We start from the raw sequence: 18,620 nt of genomic DNA, 5'->3' as shown, positions 1-18,620 counted from the left end.
GCAGCTCCACATCAAATCTGAATTTACCATATGCTGTGCCACTTATGCATGTTAGATACTACATCTTTATTCTCCTTATTACCCCTAAAATCACTTCTGCATGTCCTTCACTGACTACTGCCGAGTTGTTTATAGCCATGGGGTCTCCATCCCTAGGTCTCATCATCCCATGTCTGTGCTCCTCTACACCACATCCCACATCTCCTCTTCTCACATCTCTGCTTTCACACCAGGCCTGTATTTCTCTATCTCACATCATGATATTAGAGTGAAAAAACCCTCATTCCACAAAGAGTAACTGCTTGCTGGTGTTATCTGTAGAAAGCTAAGGCTGCAGCATACAAACAGAAGCAACATAAATTAATCATAGATTCTTGCTCAACTAGAAAATCAGCTGTTACATCTAAACCAAGTAAAACAAAGCTGTGGAAGGGCAAGGAAAGTTCAGATAGGGCAAGTCCACCAAGCTCAGCCCTGAGGCCTTGCACACGCAGCACGAGGCTTATGGGAATGGCAACACCACATCAGGGGCTGCATTGTGGAGCCTCATCTTCTCACCTCCATATGCCCTAGGGTAAGCAGCATTAGCACCCGGGCTGGGGACGGATGTATCCCTCCCATGGCTCATTGAAGATGCTGAGGTCAGGGTGGAGGGTTATTGTTCCAAGCCCAACCTGGGGGCAAAATGCTCCACGTTTCAGGCAAGGGATGCAGCCCCAATCAGGATCTCCAACGCTTTCACTGCTGTGGCCAAGCCATTGCTGAGGAGCAGGGATGGAGGCCAGGCTGCCGACCCGCTCCTCCCCGCCTGCTTCATTACCTCCACAATTACACACATCATAAATGCCCAATTAAACACTTGCTGACAAAAAGGCATCTGAAGCAGAGGGCAGCACGTCTCTAGGAGGAATATTCCCCCAATCCCAGGGGCTGTGCTTCCATGTAAGTCACACATGAATTCCCAACATTAATCACTGCCATCTCTAGCTGCACAAGTGCAAGCGATAGCAGACGGGGCATGGAGAGCTGAGCCCACATCCATGCACAGACGCAAGACAGGTCAGGATGAGGCCAGGCTGGGTACCACGTTTGCTGGAGCAGCAGCAGGGGGGATGCTGGAGGTGCTGCAGTCAGATGGAGCCACCTCAGGGCTTTGCCAAGCAAATTGGCTTTATATTTAACCAGAAACACTACAACCTGTCTGGGCAAGTCCCCACTGGGCATAGAGTAAGTTCACCTTGCCCCAAAACACGATCTGACCCCAGGGTGGATGGAGCCTGGCTACCATATAGCTTCTCTGCTGTCTCGTAAGGACCAAGTGCAGCAGCAGGAGCACAAAAGCCCCCCTCTCACCTCCCTCCTCCTCCACCAGCCCCATCTCCATGTCACCCATGGGAATCTGATTATCAGCAAGATCTCTGCCACTGTCAGATGTGATCAAAACCACACTTCAATTGAATCTGACTGGATTAAAAGGTGAGGGTCTCAAGGATACAGGCACATACATCCGGGGCAGGATGCCATTCCCCAAGGAATTGGGCTGAGATCTGCAGGACAGTCACCTCTAGGTGAAGGAAACCCAGGACACGGCTCTGGCCCCAAGATGAACTCCATCCCTTGAGGCCAGTTCACACATCAGCCTTCTGGAGCATCCCAGACAGAGTAAGGTGAGCTCAGCCTCCCAGGGATGCTTTTAATTCTTTCTCCTCTTTTGAAACCAAATAACATTCCGAAGGAGAAACTTTGTCATCTGAGCAACAGAGCTGGAATGGAGGGGGGGGAGAAAAACATGCTTGGAGATGAAAGGGAATTGGAGATGGGTATTTCATCTCTTGCTCTTGGAATGAACGTGAAAGCAACCAAAAGACAGAAACAAACAAAGAATCCCAGACACGGTTAATGAGCTTTGCATTTAAATGCGGCACCAATGTCACCGCACAGGCTGCTCCTTCAAGGTCCCACCTACCCGCGATGGGTGCGGGACGGCCCCATAGAGCAAACGTTGGCCGGGATGAGATTTCCCTCGTGTTTACTAAATCAAAGATGCATTTCCAGGGAGCAAGGAAAAGTTTGTTAAATATTTTAGTACATCTGGTCTCCACCCCTCTACAGACTTACAAAATGCTTTGCATATTTATTTTAGCATGCACTAGATTGATGCAAAAATAGCATCACCAGCACTGGAAACAGCCCACTTGCTTTTCATCTCGATCTTTGCATTGAATCAATGAATCCAAAATTAAACAAGGTTGGCTGAACTTAATCTATACAAGGACCTCTTTGCTGATCGATACAGAATTTGGATGGCTGGGATCTCTGTCCTGGGTGAAATATGAGAGAGAAATTGCTTTTGTTATTATATTAAAAGAAATCAGATTTAATCTCCCCACATTAAAGATTATTTATCGGAGAGATGCTTTGCTCTAAATAATTCATGCTGGTTGTATAGTACCCAGAAGAGAGAAGACTCCCGACTTTCATTCCTAATGAGAAGGAAAAGGACCTCAAACATATTGGATTCAGCTTCATCAGCACAAGGAGATGAAACTCTGGCTTCTAGAGCGTGTCCTCCTCCACCACCATGGGAGAGCAGACACCCCCAAAACAAGGACAGAAACCACAACACGCTGCATATGGAGGGACAAGATGTTCAGGCACCTCTGGAGGCCGATCTCAGATCACCATCGGAGGCACGTGGCTTTGGCATTGAGGTTCAAGGGATGATGGTGGTGACCAAGCAGCCAGAACCCATCTGACAAAGGGAAGAAGCCACCTCAATATGGCCATAATATAAACCCAGCCTCCACTGTCTGTGGCTGGAGGTGTTGCTCCAAAACAGGGTGATGGTGAAGCCATCCCAGACTGCACCAAGCACTGGCTTCCAGCAAAGCAGGGCCGGAAGACCACCAAAAGTCAACCCAGGCCACCCCATACGAAGTACATTGGAGACATGAGCCACAAAGGTCAGTGGAAACCTCTTCTGCCCCAAACCTGGAACAGAATCAGGGCTGAAGAGCATGGATACAAGGGAACAAAAGAGATGATTGGCCTTTTAGCTCATTTTGGGCACAAATCTGGGGCTGGCTCTTGGACCTGCCAGTGCTCAGCCAGGTCCCTTTCTCTGAAGCATTCTGCAGGGATTGATCCATTGAGGGCTGTACTTGCTCCACTCCAAATAAATCTGCCGATGAGCTGCTTCCATGAATGAAAAATGCATGTGCCAGTAAATTGGAGGTGAAAGAATCCATCTGGTGTCAGCACTCCTCTTTCTTCCCCTCTTGTATGAGTTTCATTAACAGCCATATCGGCTCTGATAAAGTTAACACCACCAGATCTCTAATTGTTCCTGACACTTCCCTGTTGCTTTGATGATGGATCGCTGCAGAAACACCAGCCCCAAGCGGGCAGGGAGGGATAAAGTCACCTCTTCAGGCTACTTCTGGAATGAAACGTAACAAAGCTACAGAGCCCATGGCCGGGAATGGCCCCAAGCTATGGGGAGGCTGGGAACAGGGGTGTCCCTTGAGCCCTGTGAGGTACCAGAGCTGGATGCAGATGCTGCAGTGCTGCAGCCAGCTCCCAGTGTGCTTCCTCTGTACAAGCCAGCTCATGAAGGAAAGGAGAGATGAGAAATAGGTGACCCTGGTCAGACAATCCCAGTCCCCGCTTTCCCCATCATCCAACCGCATCTTTCAGCCCTTCTCCAGACCAGCAGCTGGGGAAACCCATAATGACTGGGTTTGGGGTCCAGTGCCCTCTCCCCGGTGTGCTGGCACTCAGGCCATTTGCATCCCCATAGGGAAGGACTCCATGGTGTGAAGGATGCGGAGGGACCTGGTGCTCAATTCCCACTCACACCTCAGGTGATTTCAGCCCTCCCATGGACAAGGCAAGGGCGGTTACAGCAGCCAGATCTACTCAGCATCACCTTGGGATGCCTGGAGGAAGCCAGGTGGGATAGTGACAATGCCAGTGCCCTCCGCCTCTGCATGAGTCCCATCCATCCCCATGCTGTCCCCAATGGCCCTGCATGGCCAGCAATCAGATCACAGCTTGCAACACACCCAAGCACGCAGTGAAGAGGCAACAGCTGCTTCCCACTGGCCCAGATCAAGGGTTTTAATTAAGGAGAAGATTTAGGGGAATAAAGGGCAAGATCCTTCCAAAAGCTGTAATTAAAGAAACGGAGGGTGAGGCGGGATGGCGAGGAAGGACGCATCCTGCAGCCGATGGGGCTCAGCTCAGGAAGGCAGTGCAAGGGGAATAGAGAGCATCACCGTGTCCCTATGGCGGTGGCAGAGCCCTGGGAGCCACCAGCACCTCCTGGCTTATCCCTGGCTCCCCACATTGCATCCAACAACGCTGCCCATCGTTCCAGCCCGGCTTTGCTGAGTCCGTGTCCCTGTGCAGCACCAGCCAGTATCGATTCAGGTGAGGCAGCGCTGGGTTCGCATGGCAGCTGCTGTGTATTTACACAGCAATTATGAGCCCTGCAAGGGGGAGGAGGCAAAAAGCATCCCTGCGGATCCCATTCCTGGGGCTGGGAGCAGCTACACATGAGCTAAACCCCTCCTGCCACCAGTATGGGCTCACCGGGCCTGATTTCCATTGCACGGTCGTATAATGGGGAACCCTCAAGCTCATTCAACAGCTTCTCATTGCCAACACTGAGCAGGACCTGTTGTAGGCAGTGATACTCTGCAGGGCCCCTGCAGCGGGTCGAGATGACCTGGGAAGTAATGGATTGCCTTGCTAAGCTGGAGCAGGGATGTTTGGAGCAGCCACGCACACCATGCACACTCCATGGAATCTGGGGCAGCTTCAGACCCAAGTTGGAGTTTTTGTCTGGAACCTCGGGGTTTATTCATCATATTTCAGCTTCCATAAGAAGAAAAGGAGCCTATCGCTCCCGAAGAGACATCAGCAGCCCTACGCGGGGAATGACGCCAAGGAAAACACAACTGATATCAAGGTAACTGCTTAGGTTCATCAAGGTTCCCGTCTCCTCCACTCCAAGCTGCTCCGAGATGTAAATCAAGTGCAAAAGCCACCCCGGCTCGCCAGGCTGCTCCGCATCCCCGTGCCCACGTGCCTGCAGCACTCTCCGGAGCCGGGAAATAAACAGCTTGTTCCAGCACCACTTGGTATTTCAGGAAAGGTTAACGCAGCGTGTGAGGGGCCGAAGCACCGCTCCTGCGGATGGGAAGCCTCCGGAACCAGGGCTCTCTCTCTATCAGAGGTGACCTCCTCAGCCCCCCAAAGCTTCAAGCTTTGGTATGTTCAGGCTTTGTATTGCTACAGCTTCCTTCTCCCACCCCCAGCAGCATTCCCACCTCCGAGAAATCAACGGGAATTTCAAGCTGAGAGGGGAGCCAGGAGGGCTGTGTTCACTGGGTAAAGCCAGGTTTCCCCCTGCTTTGGGGCTCCTGTCGAAGGCAGCAGGAAATCACCCCAGTCTGCCAGCATCCCATCCGTGGGGAGTTGTGGGTGCAAATCCTAAGGGAATGCAGCAGCAAAGCAGCTACACATGGACCGGTCCCATCCTTGCTCCGTAAATATGCACACACTGGGGATGGATTCACAAACCAGGCTGCTGGGAGAGACAGGAAAGATGCTTTATCCGAGTCAGAGGTGAAAACTCATATCCAGGGATGAGCAATTAAAAGGGAGGGCACCAAAGCACCTGGAAACCCATGGATAAACCAGAGCTTGAGCTCTCCTCACCCCAAAGCAAGCCACCTACCTTCCTGTGTGGAGAGAAGACATCCCACCTGTGGCGATGCAGCTCACCATAGGCAGCAAAGACCTCCTCCACCCAAGCGCATCTCACTTAACCCCATCCCTTTCTGATGGGGCGGCACTAGGTACCATCTGAAATGGTTTGTAACGCCTCTGCCTGGGCCTGGCGAGGCTGATTCCGTATTCCTGAGGTCTCATTGGTATTCTGCAGCTCCGGCTCATTAGCACTTAGGTGCTACAAGAGCGAGACCGGTGGAAGTTTCTGGTCGAGACAGCTATTAGGGGAAGGATTGAACACGTCTCCTACGAGTCAATGCCCTGCCTGAACTCGCTGATGTACGTTATCGATCCCACAAGTGCCCACAGGCCACCTGAACCAGACAAATAAACCCCAAACCCGCCCCAGACGCAGCCCCCTTCAGAGAAAGGAGAGGAATGAAAGCGAAGCAAACAGCTCGCAGCCCCAGAAAGCCGCTTGCATCATCACACCCCCCGCTAACGCTATTAACCAGCCCTCCTCCACAAAGAGCTCTTCAGGAACGGCGTGAGCTCCGGCTCGGCAGCTCCTGCAGAGACACAGCAAAGGGCCGGTAGGACCGGTCCCTGCACTCACAGTGTACTGGGGGAGGGCATGGGACTGGTCCCATTGCACGCTGCTCCTAAAAGGGTAGGGAAAGGTGTTTTAAACGCAGCCCTGGTGTCCTTTCACACACTGGATGCGCTGAGTTTTCCCTTCTCTGCAGCGAGAGCAGTGTCCTCCTCACCCAAACCTATGGACACCCCGTGATGGGAAGTAACTGGGAACGAAAAACCTCTTTCCCCCCTTGTTTGAGACAACTGGAAGGGAAAAAAAACACACCATTTCTCCTCATAAGGGAGATCAAAGTGATGGATTTTGTGCTTCTCCCGGAGTTCTTCCCCCGAGGGCACTGATGCATCTTTAACGGGGCTCCATGTAGCAGTTAAGCCGCTAACTGAAACACAGACACCCCCCCCCGGCCCGCTCCCCGCGCATCCCCGCACCACACACGGGAGGGCACGGGGGTCTCCTCGGTCCCATCTGCGGGCACAGGCACCGCGTCCCGGTGCTCGAGGGACCGGTATCCCCGGCCTGATCCCGGCTGACTGGGAGCGCTCGGGGCGCTGCTTCCCCCTCGCGGCCGCGCACGGCCCCTGCGGCCCCCGGAGAAGGGGGGGGTCCCGATGCCCCCGGCCCCGCTGGGCTCCCTCAATTGAGGAGCAGTGTTACCCCGTGGTACAAGGAGCAAGCAGGGCACCCCCCCACCGTGGGGTGCTCAGGGCAGCCCCTGATGCTCAAACAGCAACAAGAGGAGCCAAGAAGTGTGTTTGAGGGTGAATTTTATTGGAAACAGTGGTGGGGGGGGGAGTTCGAGGGGTACAAATGGTTCTTAGAAATACAGGGGTAGAGGGGCTGCTGATGGGAGCTGAAATCATTGTCCACCTTAAAGATAAGCCGGGGTGTTGGGGGCCAGGGCTGTTGATCCTGGGATGTGATAAAAGAGATAGAAAAGCCCCATGTAGAGTGAAGCAAGACAGGGATTGTCTCTTTAGCAAAGCCTTGCTTCAGACACAGGGGCCCAAAGCCCACCCCAGAGGCATGGAAAGGGCAGATGCTCCCTTTCTCCATAATATAGGAATGGGGATTTTCTCCAGCGGGAAAAACACCATGCAAAACCAAATCACCATTCCCCACAGCACCAAAAAGAGGCAAATAAAAGGGAAGGGGACGAAACAAGGAGAGAAAGAAGGGGAAATGCTAAACATCAAAACAAAAAACAATCCAAAGTAACCAACTATGGAATAAAAATACACTTGTCCATCAAAGCTGGCAAACCGAGGGGGTAAGGATGCTCCCAGAGAGCAAGGGGTGGTTTGCAGAGCAAGACTGAGGAGGGGGACATGGAGAACATCGATCACCTTATTTTACATAGATTGGTGGTGGTGGAGGTCAGGGTCGCCCCAAAGCTGAACTGGGTTTGTCCAGGTCAGCCCAAGCTGGTTCTCTCAGGGTTTATACTGCCACAGGGAAGGGGATCATTGTGATGGAGAGGACAAGCACCAGCACTGGGACATGAAGATCTGAAAACCATGGGCCCTGAAGCATCATCTCCAGGGAGCAGCTTGCAGGAAGAGATGGTTCCAAGCATCCCCGATCCCAGGCAGAGCATCCCCAGTGCTGCTGCTTCAAGCCCTGTTTGGAGTGGGGAGCAATGAAGCTAAGGGGACATCATTCATCCCTTAGTGGGGGGGACCTTGAATGCTGGAAATGCATCCTGAAATCCAGACCTCCAGGGCAGGAATTTCAGGACAAAAACAGTTCAATTCAGTTAAAAAACAGATCCATTTCTTTGCTACAAAAAAGGAGGAAGAAAAAATCTTAAGCCAGGGTGGTTTTTAATGCCCCCTTCCCCACCACCCCAAACGTAGCCAGAAAAACGCTAGCCCTTTCACCAAATCTGCTGGCCACAGAGACAGTCACACATTCACCATCAATTTAAAAATATATAATATTATATATATTGCACACACACAAATATATATATTAGAAAAGAGGAGAAAAATCCCTCCGAAAACTCAAATCCATTAAAAAAAAAGACCCCAACAGAATCCACAGCCGGTGCGTTTGTCCCATGATCCATGTACAGTAGAAGCCAGAAATCCCTTTTGCTCCCATCGCTCCTCGCAGAGTGTGCTCAGGCTGGGAACGTGGGGAAACACATCAGGTTTTCACAGTGGATTTGTTAGTGGAGAAGGAACTGCTCCTCCCTTCTCCCACGCAGAAGGGCTTTAATTTATAGCAAGTTAGATTAAAACTAGGAAGCATGTTACAAAGTCCATTATATATAGACATCAAATGTACAACCGGCGGCAGCCTCCATGTGAGTCACTGGGCTTTCGGGCTTGGCTGACACCTTGGAGGGTTCAAGGCAGTTTGGGACATGAGGGGTGCAAGTAAAGCCTCCAAACCAAGCTGGTGTCACAGTGCGAGGTCTTACGTGAGCTCCGGGTTGGAGACGAGATGGAGCAAGGTCTTCTCCAGGAGCCAGGGAGGGCAGAAGGTGTTGGATGCCCGCAGTGGGGATGCATCCTCTCAGCCCAGGGCTGGAGGGGAGAGAGGCAGCACCCAGGGACCTGCTTGTCTCCATCTCCTTGTGCCTGCGCAGGGAAGGGAGCGCTGGGTGAAGTCCTGTGGGGAGAGCTTGCAGCGAGGCGGGCTCAAGGAAGGATGCATGATGGTTTTGTCACCCCAAGGGAGCAGGGTATTGATTGATGGAGGGGGATGCCCAGTCTGGTGCTACCTTGAAGGGTTGTGAAGGCGTCAAGCCAGGTATTACAACAGCCTCTGGTGTGAAAGGCATGGCCAAGGAGCCCCACAGCCCCCTTTGAGCTGTGTAGGCTCCTGGGGCCAGAGAGCTGGGCATAAAGGGGAGGCGAGCAAGACCAGACTGCAGGGAAGGGGCTTTGGGCAGGCAGGGGAGAAGAGCGGGGCAAGCACAGCAGCGTTTTCTCTCTCTCCCTTCCCCAGGCAGAGAAACATAAAGAAACATAAACCCCCTGTGCTGGCAGGGGACATGCCCAGGAGGGATACGCTGGTGTCAGCGGGGAGCTCCCGAGCCTTCTGTCTCCGTGGCTTAGTTGGAAAGGTGTTGGCTTCAAAAGGCTCATCCTGGGGGAATTTCGTTTACAGGGCAAAGAGAAAAGAGACTGCAAGGCCAGATGGGGCCAGAGATGCTCACGGGTTGGGGAAGTGCGATGTGTGCAAACCACCGTTAACTGGAGTCCTCATTTGCTCTTCTACAGGGAAGCCAGGATGGAGGGGACTGCACAAAGCCGTGAGGCTGGAGTTAGGAGTCTTCCCCGAGAATCTCTGTCACGAAGGAGGCCATGTCAGTCTCTTTGGTGTCGTGCAAGGTAAAGAAAGGGTGTTCCTGCCAACAAGACCAAAGACAACATCAGCTGATGCCCAAGGAGAGTCCCTGGGGGATGTCACACAGATGGGAGGTGCTGCGAGAAGTAGGCACCAACTTCCTCCCCAAGCTCCCATAGACACCATCCTTTAGCTTAAAGGTGAACTCAAGCATTTCTAGGTTCAACCCCAGCAGGACACCCCACCTTTGCAGCTGTACTACCATCACTTGAGGTCTTAACAAGAGCAGATAGGTCAGAGGAAGAAAACACCTAGAAACCCTAACCTTACCCATGAAATCAACACACCCATCCCACTCCATGCCTGAAAAATGACCCACACCTCCCGTGGTCCCATTTCCCCGGGACCTGCTGGACCATTCATTTCATTTTGGAAATGTGTGGGGATAAAGACCAGGAGAACTGGCTCCACACTTACCATGAGTTCTAAATAGTTCATTCGCTCAGCAGGGTTCTTCCTTAAGCTGAAAGGAAAAGAATGGGAGAGAAAGGCTGTAGGAGCTCTCTTTTGGCTGGATGTGCTTTGTCACAGGGCATCTCCCCTTCCCAACCAGCACGACATTCTTCTCATGGGCAGCACTCATTCCTCTCCCTCCTTGGCCAAGCAGGTTTGGACCAGCAGCAAAGCAGCCAAGCAGGTAACTGGGAAAGGACAGCTCATAGTGCTCTGCCACAAATGGGGCGGGGAGGAGATGGGTTCCCACCACCCATAGGGTGAACCTTGCCTTGGTGGGCTCACCTCTGCCTGGCAGCTCCCAGGGAGCAGCAGAACACCCCGAGGGGAGCAGCTACCCACAAAAACACAACTCAGCTTCACCCAGAGGCACCCAGACGCTGCCAGGGCTTCGTTCTCATTTCATTGCTGCTTTGCCAGAAACCACCAACACTTCAGCAGCAGCAAAAGGGGAAGAGAAACCTCTGCACCTTCCAACCAGCCTGGGTGAGTCAGGCCGAGAGCAAAACCAGTTTGAGCAGCGCTTCCTGCCATGGCCAAGCACCAGCCCCAATAGGATAAGGTGATGCTCTAAAAGGACAAACCCAGCCCCACGCTTCACTCCAACCCCTCACGGATCAGGGCTCTTCTTCAGCCAGGCTGGGAGAAGCCACCAGTCCCTGCCAGAGACTCACCACTGCGCCGTGAAGTCCACAAACTCCTTGGAGAAGCGATCAGCAGGGAGCTGGGGAGAGGGCTCCTCCACCACTTGCTTGAGCTGTTGGAAGGGAGTCCCCCAGGACTCGTATGGGAAGCGAAGGATGGCCAGCTCGATCTGAGGATGGAGACAGGCTGATGTGAGACACTGGGACCATCCTGACAACACACACCCCTACCTCTGCCAGCTTGAGTCTAAAATGAAGATCTTCTCTCCTTACAATGCCTTTTCAATGTGGGTCATGCCACTCTTTCCTTTATTTAAACAAAAAGACCTAGAGGCCAAAAATACTTCCTTTTGAGGCTGGCTCAGAATATTGCATTTACAGGAAGCCACCAAAGAGATGTAAAATGGGATTAATTCAAAAGATAACAGTTACAGCACACCATTTCTGCACTGGCTTCCAAAGGGCTTTGCTCACTGTAAGGCAGCCTCTGGGCTTCAAGCTAGTATTGTATGAGCTAGACACAAAAAAAACTCCAAGAAAACCCAAGTGCTAGAATATGACTTACAAAGACCTTTGCCAAAATCACCTCCATTACTGGGTCCCTCCTACAAGTCACCTCTGCTCCATCACTCATTCAAGCAGGAAAAAGCCTGTCATGGCTCTTGGGCAGCATCCTCATGCCAAGGGTCAGCTCCCATCTTGAAATGGGCAGCAGAACCTCCAGCCCTGCCTGGCAGGGTGGGACAGGATGGGAGGAATAAGGAACCTGAAAGGACATGGGGCAGAGCCAGATGTCCCCGCCTGACTCTGGCTTAGGTCAGGGGAGCTCAGCTCCTGCTGTTTGGAGAAGTGAATGAAGCCACCAGCCCAGAAAGGCCTGGATTAGCCCTGCAGCTCAATGGCCTTAAAACCAGCTGGGCTGAAATCAATCAAACCTCTTCAGAAACAAAAAGGAAACAGGAAGGTAGCCCAGGAGGAAAGCGTTAGAGGGAGTCAGACAGGTTGGGGCTCCATTCAGCAGCAGGCTGGCTGGCTTTCAGCAAGGTCCCCTCTCCCATCCAGCTTTGGAAAGGTTCAGAGATGTCGTCATCCCTGCAGTGTCCCATCCCACAGCTTCCTGTATCTCAGGAGGAAAGCTAGAGCTGATTACATTTCCAGTCAGGCAGCGCAGCTCTGCTCTGGCACAGGGACACCAAGGAGAGGAGCCGGGATTTGGCACCGCGGACACGAGTGGCTGGGGAGGAGGGAATTTAGCCCAGGCAAACACAGGGATGCAGCACCCAAAACAAAGGCTGCAGCTAACAGGGAGCAGGAAGAATTCCTGAAGACAATCCACCCGCAGAGAGGCAGTCTCCTGGAAAGCCAGACGTGTTCCCAGGCGGCATTCCCTCCAGCCAGCAGCTGGGATTTCCTTTGTCCTCTGACGCCAGAGGATTTCAGCTGCTTTCGGCGAGATCCGTTTCTTGCAGGAGGTAGATAAAACCATCCCGAGCAGCTGCGATCTTGGAACTGAAAGTATTTCCCCTTCCTGTTGGCTGCTCTGAGCTACCCCTTGCAGGCAGGACTTGCTGCGAACCACGCACAGCACCCCTCGCTGCAGCAGGACAGGCTACCTCAACCCCAAGGCTTTGCTAACAGAGGGGTATGTGTGCAGGAAGGCTGTGACCCAGCTGCAGCAAACCCTGCTCCACTCCAGCCAGTACATGGGGAAGTGCAGAGCAATTAAAAGCCAGACTCTTGGATGCCCAACTAAGCCCATTGTCATCCAGATATTGTCCCCTGGGAGTCTGCCACCACAGCAACATAGCTCCATTTAGCTCTGAACTATCTGGAGCTGGCACTGCACATCAGTAGCTCTGGGAAACCAAGGAGTACAAAGGAACCACATGGGAATAATAGGCCTTTATATATCCCCCCGGATCCAGCAGGAACATACAAGAAGAGAGGAGGAAAGAGAAGGGGCAGAAGATGGATTATCTCCTTGCAAGCCTGCCAGCCACAGCAGCGGTAGCAACACTGGCTGCACACCCTGGCTCCCAGCTACCTGCCCTGTGTGCACAAGGCAGCACCTCCACCATGTACCCTGGGTAATGCATCTCATAACTGAGCTATCACGCTCAGGATTTAGTCCCATTTGATGGACATCCACCCAGCTGCCATTGCTCAGAGTACGGGCAGAGCCCAGCCAGCAAAGACCCCATCCCAACGCCATGCTTGCAGGGCGCTGGTCCCAGCATAGCCCAGTTACCATTGTGATGCCCAGACTCCAGACATCTGACTTCACGTTGTAGCCCTTCTGGTTCAGCTCAGGGTTTATTCTTTCTGGCTGTAACAGCAAAATGGAAGGTATTACAACTCTATCTCATTAAACCAGTGCAAACCCCACAGACCAAATCCCTGGCTCTAAAATCCGGGTTGGGTTGATTCCCATGGCTCTTGTCCCCATGGAGGGCAGGGTCTGAGGTTCAATCTAGCACTGATGAAAGCCAGGTTTTCCTCCACACAGCTCATAAACTCTCTTCTCCAACTCCTGAGTGAGACTTGTACTATCCCTAGAGCATGACCCCTGCCCCAGGAGCACAAGCTATCCACACAAATGGCAAAGGGAAATTCATAGAGACTTCAGGATGCAATGATCCTGCCAAGAAAAGCCTCAGCATCTTCTAGCCAAGAGGGAGCAGCCCTTCCAACCACCACAACCAGCACCAGCCAGTCTTTTACCCTTCTGCAAATGGAAGGAGGCTGCTGTGGGATTAACACAAACAGCAGGGTTTACAGGGAGGGTAAATCTGTTCCTGGAGTACTTTGCTGAGTCAGGAAGCCCTGAGCACTATCAAGTGGTTTCTTCAGAACAGAGGTGAACCAAGGCTATTTCTAAGCAGCAGCCTCTTCGAGTCAAGGCTGAAGGCAGCTGGAGGCTGCCAGCTCTGGTCCCACGTGAGCACACTTACAGCCATGTAAGGTTTGCAGCCAGCATCCATGGTCTTCGCAACGGAGTCCACCAAGTAGCCGCTGATCCCAAAGTCACACATTTTCACATGTCCTTCCTTGTTGATCAGCACATTGGAAGGTTTCACGTCTGAGAGAGAACACAAGAGGGCAGATTGAGCCTTTGCAGAGCTATCACTGAGCCTGACACACAACGGACAATTCCCTACCTACCTGGGGGGCAGGCCCTAACACAAGGGAAGGGAAACAAAACCCCACCAGTCTCCTATTTCAATAGAAGCTGTCCATAGCTAAAACCATACCCATGCTCCCCAGGCAGAACAGGCCTCTTCTCTAACCAGGCAGGTCAAAAGGTTGGAATAAAATGAGGAGTTAATGGCCAGCTCCTTAGGAGAGACGTATGAGCTCAACACAGCCTTAAAAGCCCAACTCAGTTCTCAGGACAGCTTGTCTCATGCCCACTGTGATCTGTCCACAACTGCACAAGGAACTCTACCAGGATGAAGAGCAGGACCTGGGTGTTACAATTCCCACCTGTGATCTTATAAGGTCTCCTTCAGCCCTTGCTAGACCAACCAGCCAGGAAGGCGTGGGGATGTTGTCCTCACCTTCGAGGCACCTCTGTACTCTAAGATACACAGGGATGCCCACAAACCACAGGTAGTAAGGAATTCTGTTATATTCAACACTTCATCTGGAAAGGAGGAAGAGAACTACATCATGCAAGCAGATGCATGGGGGATACACCTCAGGAACAAGCTTTGGGCATCTCAATCAGTCCACCATCATCCTCAGTACCACTAGACCCCACTGTAAGCATCCCATAGGGACACACCACACATCTTCTGGAAAGGAGTCCTCACATAACTTATTTCAAGGCCCTATCTGCTGCAACATCATGTTCATCCCATCCAGCACCTACCTCTATGGATCACAGACAGTTTACTGTGCAGATGCTCCAGAGCTCGTACAATCTGGGGATAAACAGATAAACAGAGCACCCGTTAGTCACCAGCACCAGCCCTGCACTGCAAACAGCTGCCCATTTCCACACACCATGGGCCCCAACAGAGGCCTCGGACAGGCTCAGGGGATGCTCAAACCCAGGTAAGAAACCAAGAGGCACTCACAGACACAGCCATTTTCCCCAAAATGTCTTCAGGGATTGTTTTTTTCTTCTCCAATACTTTCTTGTAGAACTTATCCAGGGAGGTGTCCATGAGCTCCATGCAGATCCACACATCACCCTAAGGATGGGCAGAAAGCAGTTGAGAATTCCCTGGAAATCCCCAGGAGCTAAAGGGAGCAGTGAGGAAGGATGGATAAACGGACACTGCCCCTTCCACATAGGGCAAGCCACGGTCACTGCCATGCAGCTGCTGTTGCCACCACCAGCACGCAGGCTTTGTACTAGATAACAATGGGCACAGATGCCCTGGTACCACCAAAGCTACCTGTAATGGCCTCCCTTTGAGGGTCTACCCCACGGAGAACATTCTTGAGCATCTCCCTCAAGACTATGGGGTCATGGACAATATCCTTGGGCCACAGAAGTGAGGAGTGGGACCTGGTCAATGCTGTCTGAAGGAGGCAAGCCTTTGACCTTTAAGTCATGGCAGCATCTCAGACAGCCCAGCTGGGCTGAAAAGGGAAGGCTGAAGGTGGCTTGGGACAGTTTAGTGCCTTCAGCACAATCACAAGGGCCCCAAGTGCTGCACAGCCCCATCAGCCATCCACCAGCTCGGTACCTCGCGGAAGAGGGCTCCATAGAAGGTGACGGTGTAGAAGCAGTCAACTGTCCTCATAGAGATGTCCAAGTCCATCAATAACCTCTTCTGCTCCTGAGTGTTTACAGTTGCTCGGATCCTCTGAGACAAACAGGAAAGAAGAGGGGATTTATGTTATGGGATAACACCATTATCCCTCAATCTGACACAGAGGATCTGAGGTTTTGACACCAAGGCAAGCGTCTTATGCTTATTTTGCAGCCAGTAGCACCCAGGAGATGCCCAGAGTCTTCCAGACAGCACCTCAATGAATGGCAAACCCTTGGCAAGCTCTGCAGTGGATGCAGGACCCAGCCAGCAGCCTGGACAGGCTCTCTGACATCCACACTTTGCACTATCTAACTGCAGGCACCAAGCCTGGATTTCAAAGCACAGACCCTTCAACAGCCAAACCACACCAGGAACGCTAGAAGCCGACAAACAAGCCCATTCCCACTTTGTCGTGACCAATGCAGCTCAGCAGAGCCTCTCCACTCCCTTGGAGCTGCACAGCCTCATCTCCAAGCAGTTCTCCTCACCTTCACAGCCATGATGGTGCCGCTCTGCGTGTGCCGGACCTTCTCCACCACGCCATAGGCGCCACGGCCCAGCTCTGAAATTGCCACCAGGTCATCGGCTTCCACCTCGAAGTTCTTTAGGGATAGAGACAACAGACTATCAGACAGGAGCACATTTATCAACAAGGACATCAGCAAAGGTCCAACACTTGCGGAGCATTTCCAAGTGACAGGACCTACAGGACTATACCACCAGCTCCTATATGCACCAGAGGCATCACGCTTAGAGAAGATGGGTCCAAATCCTCTCATCTCGTACTCACCAGGGCTCATTTAATCCCCCATTGCAGCTAGAGGTCAGGACCTTCCATCCTTTAAGCCAGGGCACGCTGCCACTGGAAAGGGCACTAAAGGTTGGTGCCTCTCTGCCTGCTTGGGATTACCCACACAAGGGCATGTCTGTGGTTGCTGAACTACTTGCAGGGTTTTAACAGCTCCTGTGTCAACATGGGCAGCAGCCTCTGCCACAGCTCAAAATCCCTGTGTACAGACTAGGACCCCCCACTTCACCCCACATCCCAAGAGATCACGGGTCACAAACACACCCGTGTATCTAATAACACTTCTGCCTGTGCAAAAGCCTTTCTTACAATGGTGTATGCAGCAACCCAGCAACTCAATTCCTAATTACTGGCGTGTCCAAATGGGTTTTACCACCATCAGAAAAGGTAAACCATGAGTTAACACCAACAAAGGAGCATGGGCAAGTTCAACTATCTTGCTTCAAGCTGTAAAAACCCCATTGCCAGTGCTGACACAAGCAATTGCTCCACGCAGCAGGGAGCCAGCGAGCTCCTGAACAAGCTTCCCTAAAGCCGTGTTACCCTGCAATTGCCTGTCCTGCTGGGCAGGGCACAGGCTGTGTGAGTGAGACATGGGCTATTTTTGGGCACTGTGTTCATCGCCTCCTAATAAGTCACAGACCTCCTTTTAGCCTGGCTTTATCCAGCCTCCAGTTTTCCTCCGGTCTCAGGGAAACACAAATAATACCAGGATGCCAAATTGCCCCAGTAGCCACAAAGACAGCGAGGGTGGGAAACACGCACAGCGCAGCGCCGGATACTGTGCCTGTGAACTACACCCAGCACAGGGAGGAAACAGCCTTTGGTGTTAAGGAGCCAAGCTGGAGACGGGGCTGTTGGGCTCCTGGCCACTGAGTCCCCTCGGTGCTGGCCACTGTGACCAGCTCCACTGGACCTTCCTGCCAGCCCTGGCTCCAGTTATTCCAGCCAGATGTGGCAGGCGGGCAGCTAAGGGAGGGAGCAAGGGAGGGCTGTGCTTGAGCTCAGCACTGAGCTATGTGCTGCTCAGCACAGGAAGGTGCCAGCCCTTTCCTGGGCAGGACAGTGGATCCTGAATTGAGGAGATTAGGATAAGGGGAACATGTCCAACCCCGCAGGCAGCTGGTAGAGGAGCAGGGGCCTCCAGAAGGATCTGGTGGTGCTTCCCAGGCCACGTGCTCTGCAGTTGTTCCACGTTTTTGTTTTGGGCTTTTTCTTTCCCTGGCATTTTCCCTAATGCTTCCCCAGAAGCTGGCAGTCCCCAGCACGCTCCAAGAACTAGCATTGCCCTGCCCAGCAACAAGAGGTGATGCACAGCCAGAGCCAGCGCTCCCCTCCGCCGGGAACGGATGTAGGGCATCACCTGCATGGATCTGATGGACCCATCCGCCCCATAGCCTGCAGCTGGCTCCTGCCCAAGCCCTGTTCCTGCACCATGTCACTCCAAAATGCCTATGCCAGAGTCCTGCACACAATGGAGCAGGGAAGGAAGTGACCATAGGGAGCTTTCCCCAAGCTACAGCTCTCTTCCCTTGCACACACCATGCCCAGCCTGCTACAGACAGCTTATCTCCCTGAGCTATTAATACACACGACACAATGGCCAGAAAATGGCACAGGCAGCAGGAGTGCTCCCTGGACACAGCCAAAGCTTCCTCTCCTCTCCCTTCACCCTAAAGCCTTGCACTGAAGCTGAGGGGCCCAGATCCCATCAGCCTGGAAGCAGCTAGCTGTAGGGCTGATCCAATGCATGGTATTTTTAGCTCAGTTACAAACAGGCTTCTGCAGTCCTAGGAGAGCCCGTAACAAGAGCATGAAATAAAAGAGAGGCAGTGGCTATTTCTAGCAGTGTTTTTCATCAGGTCACTAGGAAAGGCTCTGGAGAGAACCTTTATGCCCAGCTTCCCCAGGGATATGGGCAGTAGCAGCTCTGCGGGTATGCAGGACAAAGGGGGCTTTAAGCCAGAGCGTGCAGTGAGGCCACACTGATTTAGGGCAGTTGGGCCCTAATCCATCCAACCACCGTGATCTCCCACTATGGACAAAACTGCACACCTAGCATTTAATGTCACCCCTCTGCCCTGCACAGATCTGCTCAGAGACAAGCCAGCCTGCAGACACGTTCAGCTCCTCAACCATCACTGCTCTCAATCCACACAGACACCCCATTGCTCCACAGGGAAAAGGTCCTGCTGTGGGATGTCCTATTCCTGCAAAGATGCACCCCACAAGACTGCACCAGGAGGACACTGTCCTTCTCC

General features: G+C 52.6%; 1 protein-coding gene across 1 annotated transcript in view; it reads right to left on the bottom strand.

Annotated features, from left to right (window-relative positions):
- Positions 1 to 7,120: 7,120 nt before the first annotated feature.
- MAP2K3 (mitogen-activated protein kinase kinase 3) overlaps positions 7,121 to 18,620 on the bottom strand; it is a 31,570-nt gene continuing 20,070 nt past the window's right edge. The window contains exons 5-13 of the mRNA XM_080617950.1: positions 16,040 to 16,153; positions 15,483 to 15,602; positions 14,865 to 14,981; positions 14,657 to 14,708; positions 13,737 to 13,864; positions 13,034 to 13,111; positions 10,816 to 10,955; positions 10,106 to 10,151; positions 7,121 to 9,689 (exon numbers count right to left, since the gene is read on the bottom strand). Coding sequence (XP_080474076.1) covers positions 9,606 to 9,689; positions 10,106 to 10,151; positions 10,816 to 10,955; positions 13,034 to 13,111; positions 13,737 to 13,864; positions 14,657 to 14,708; positions 14,865 to 14,981; positions 15,483 to 15,602; positions 16,040 to 16,153 — 879 coding nt within the window. The 3' untranslated portion in view covers positions 7,121 to 9,605. The remainder of the gene's footprint in view (positions 9,690 to 10,105; positions 10,152 to 10,815; positions 10,956 to 13,033; positions 13,112 to 13,736; positions 13,865 to 14,656; positions 14,709 to 14,864; positions 14,982 to 15,482; positions 15,603 to 16,039; positions 16,154 to 18,620) is intronic.

This window comes from Psittacula echo, assembly GCF_963264785.1.
Source record: "Psittacula echo genome assembly, chromosome: 5".
NCBI classification, from domain to species: Eukaryota; Metazoa; Chordata; class Aves; order Psittaciformes; family Psittacidae; genus Psittacula; species Psittacula echo.
This window is presented reverse-complemented; position numbering and strand designations above follow the sequence as displayed.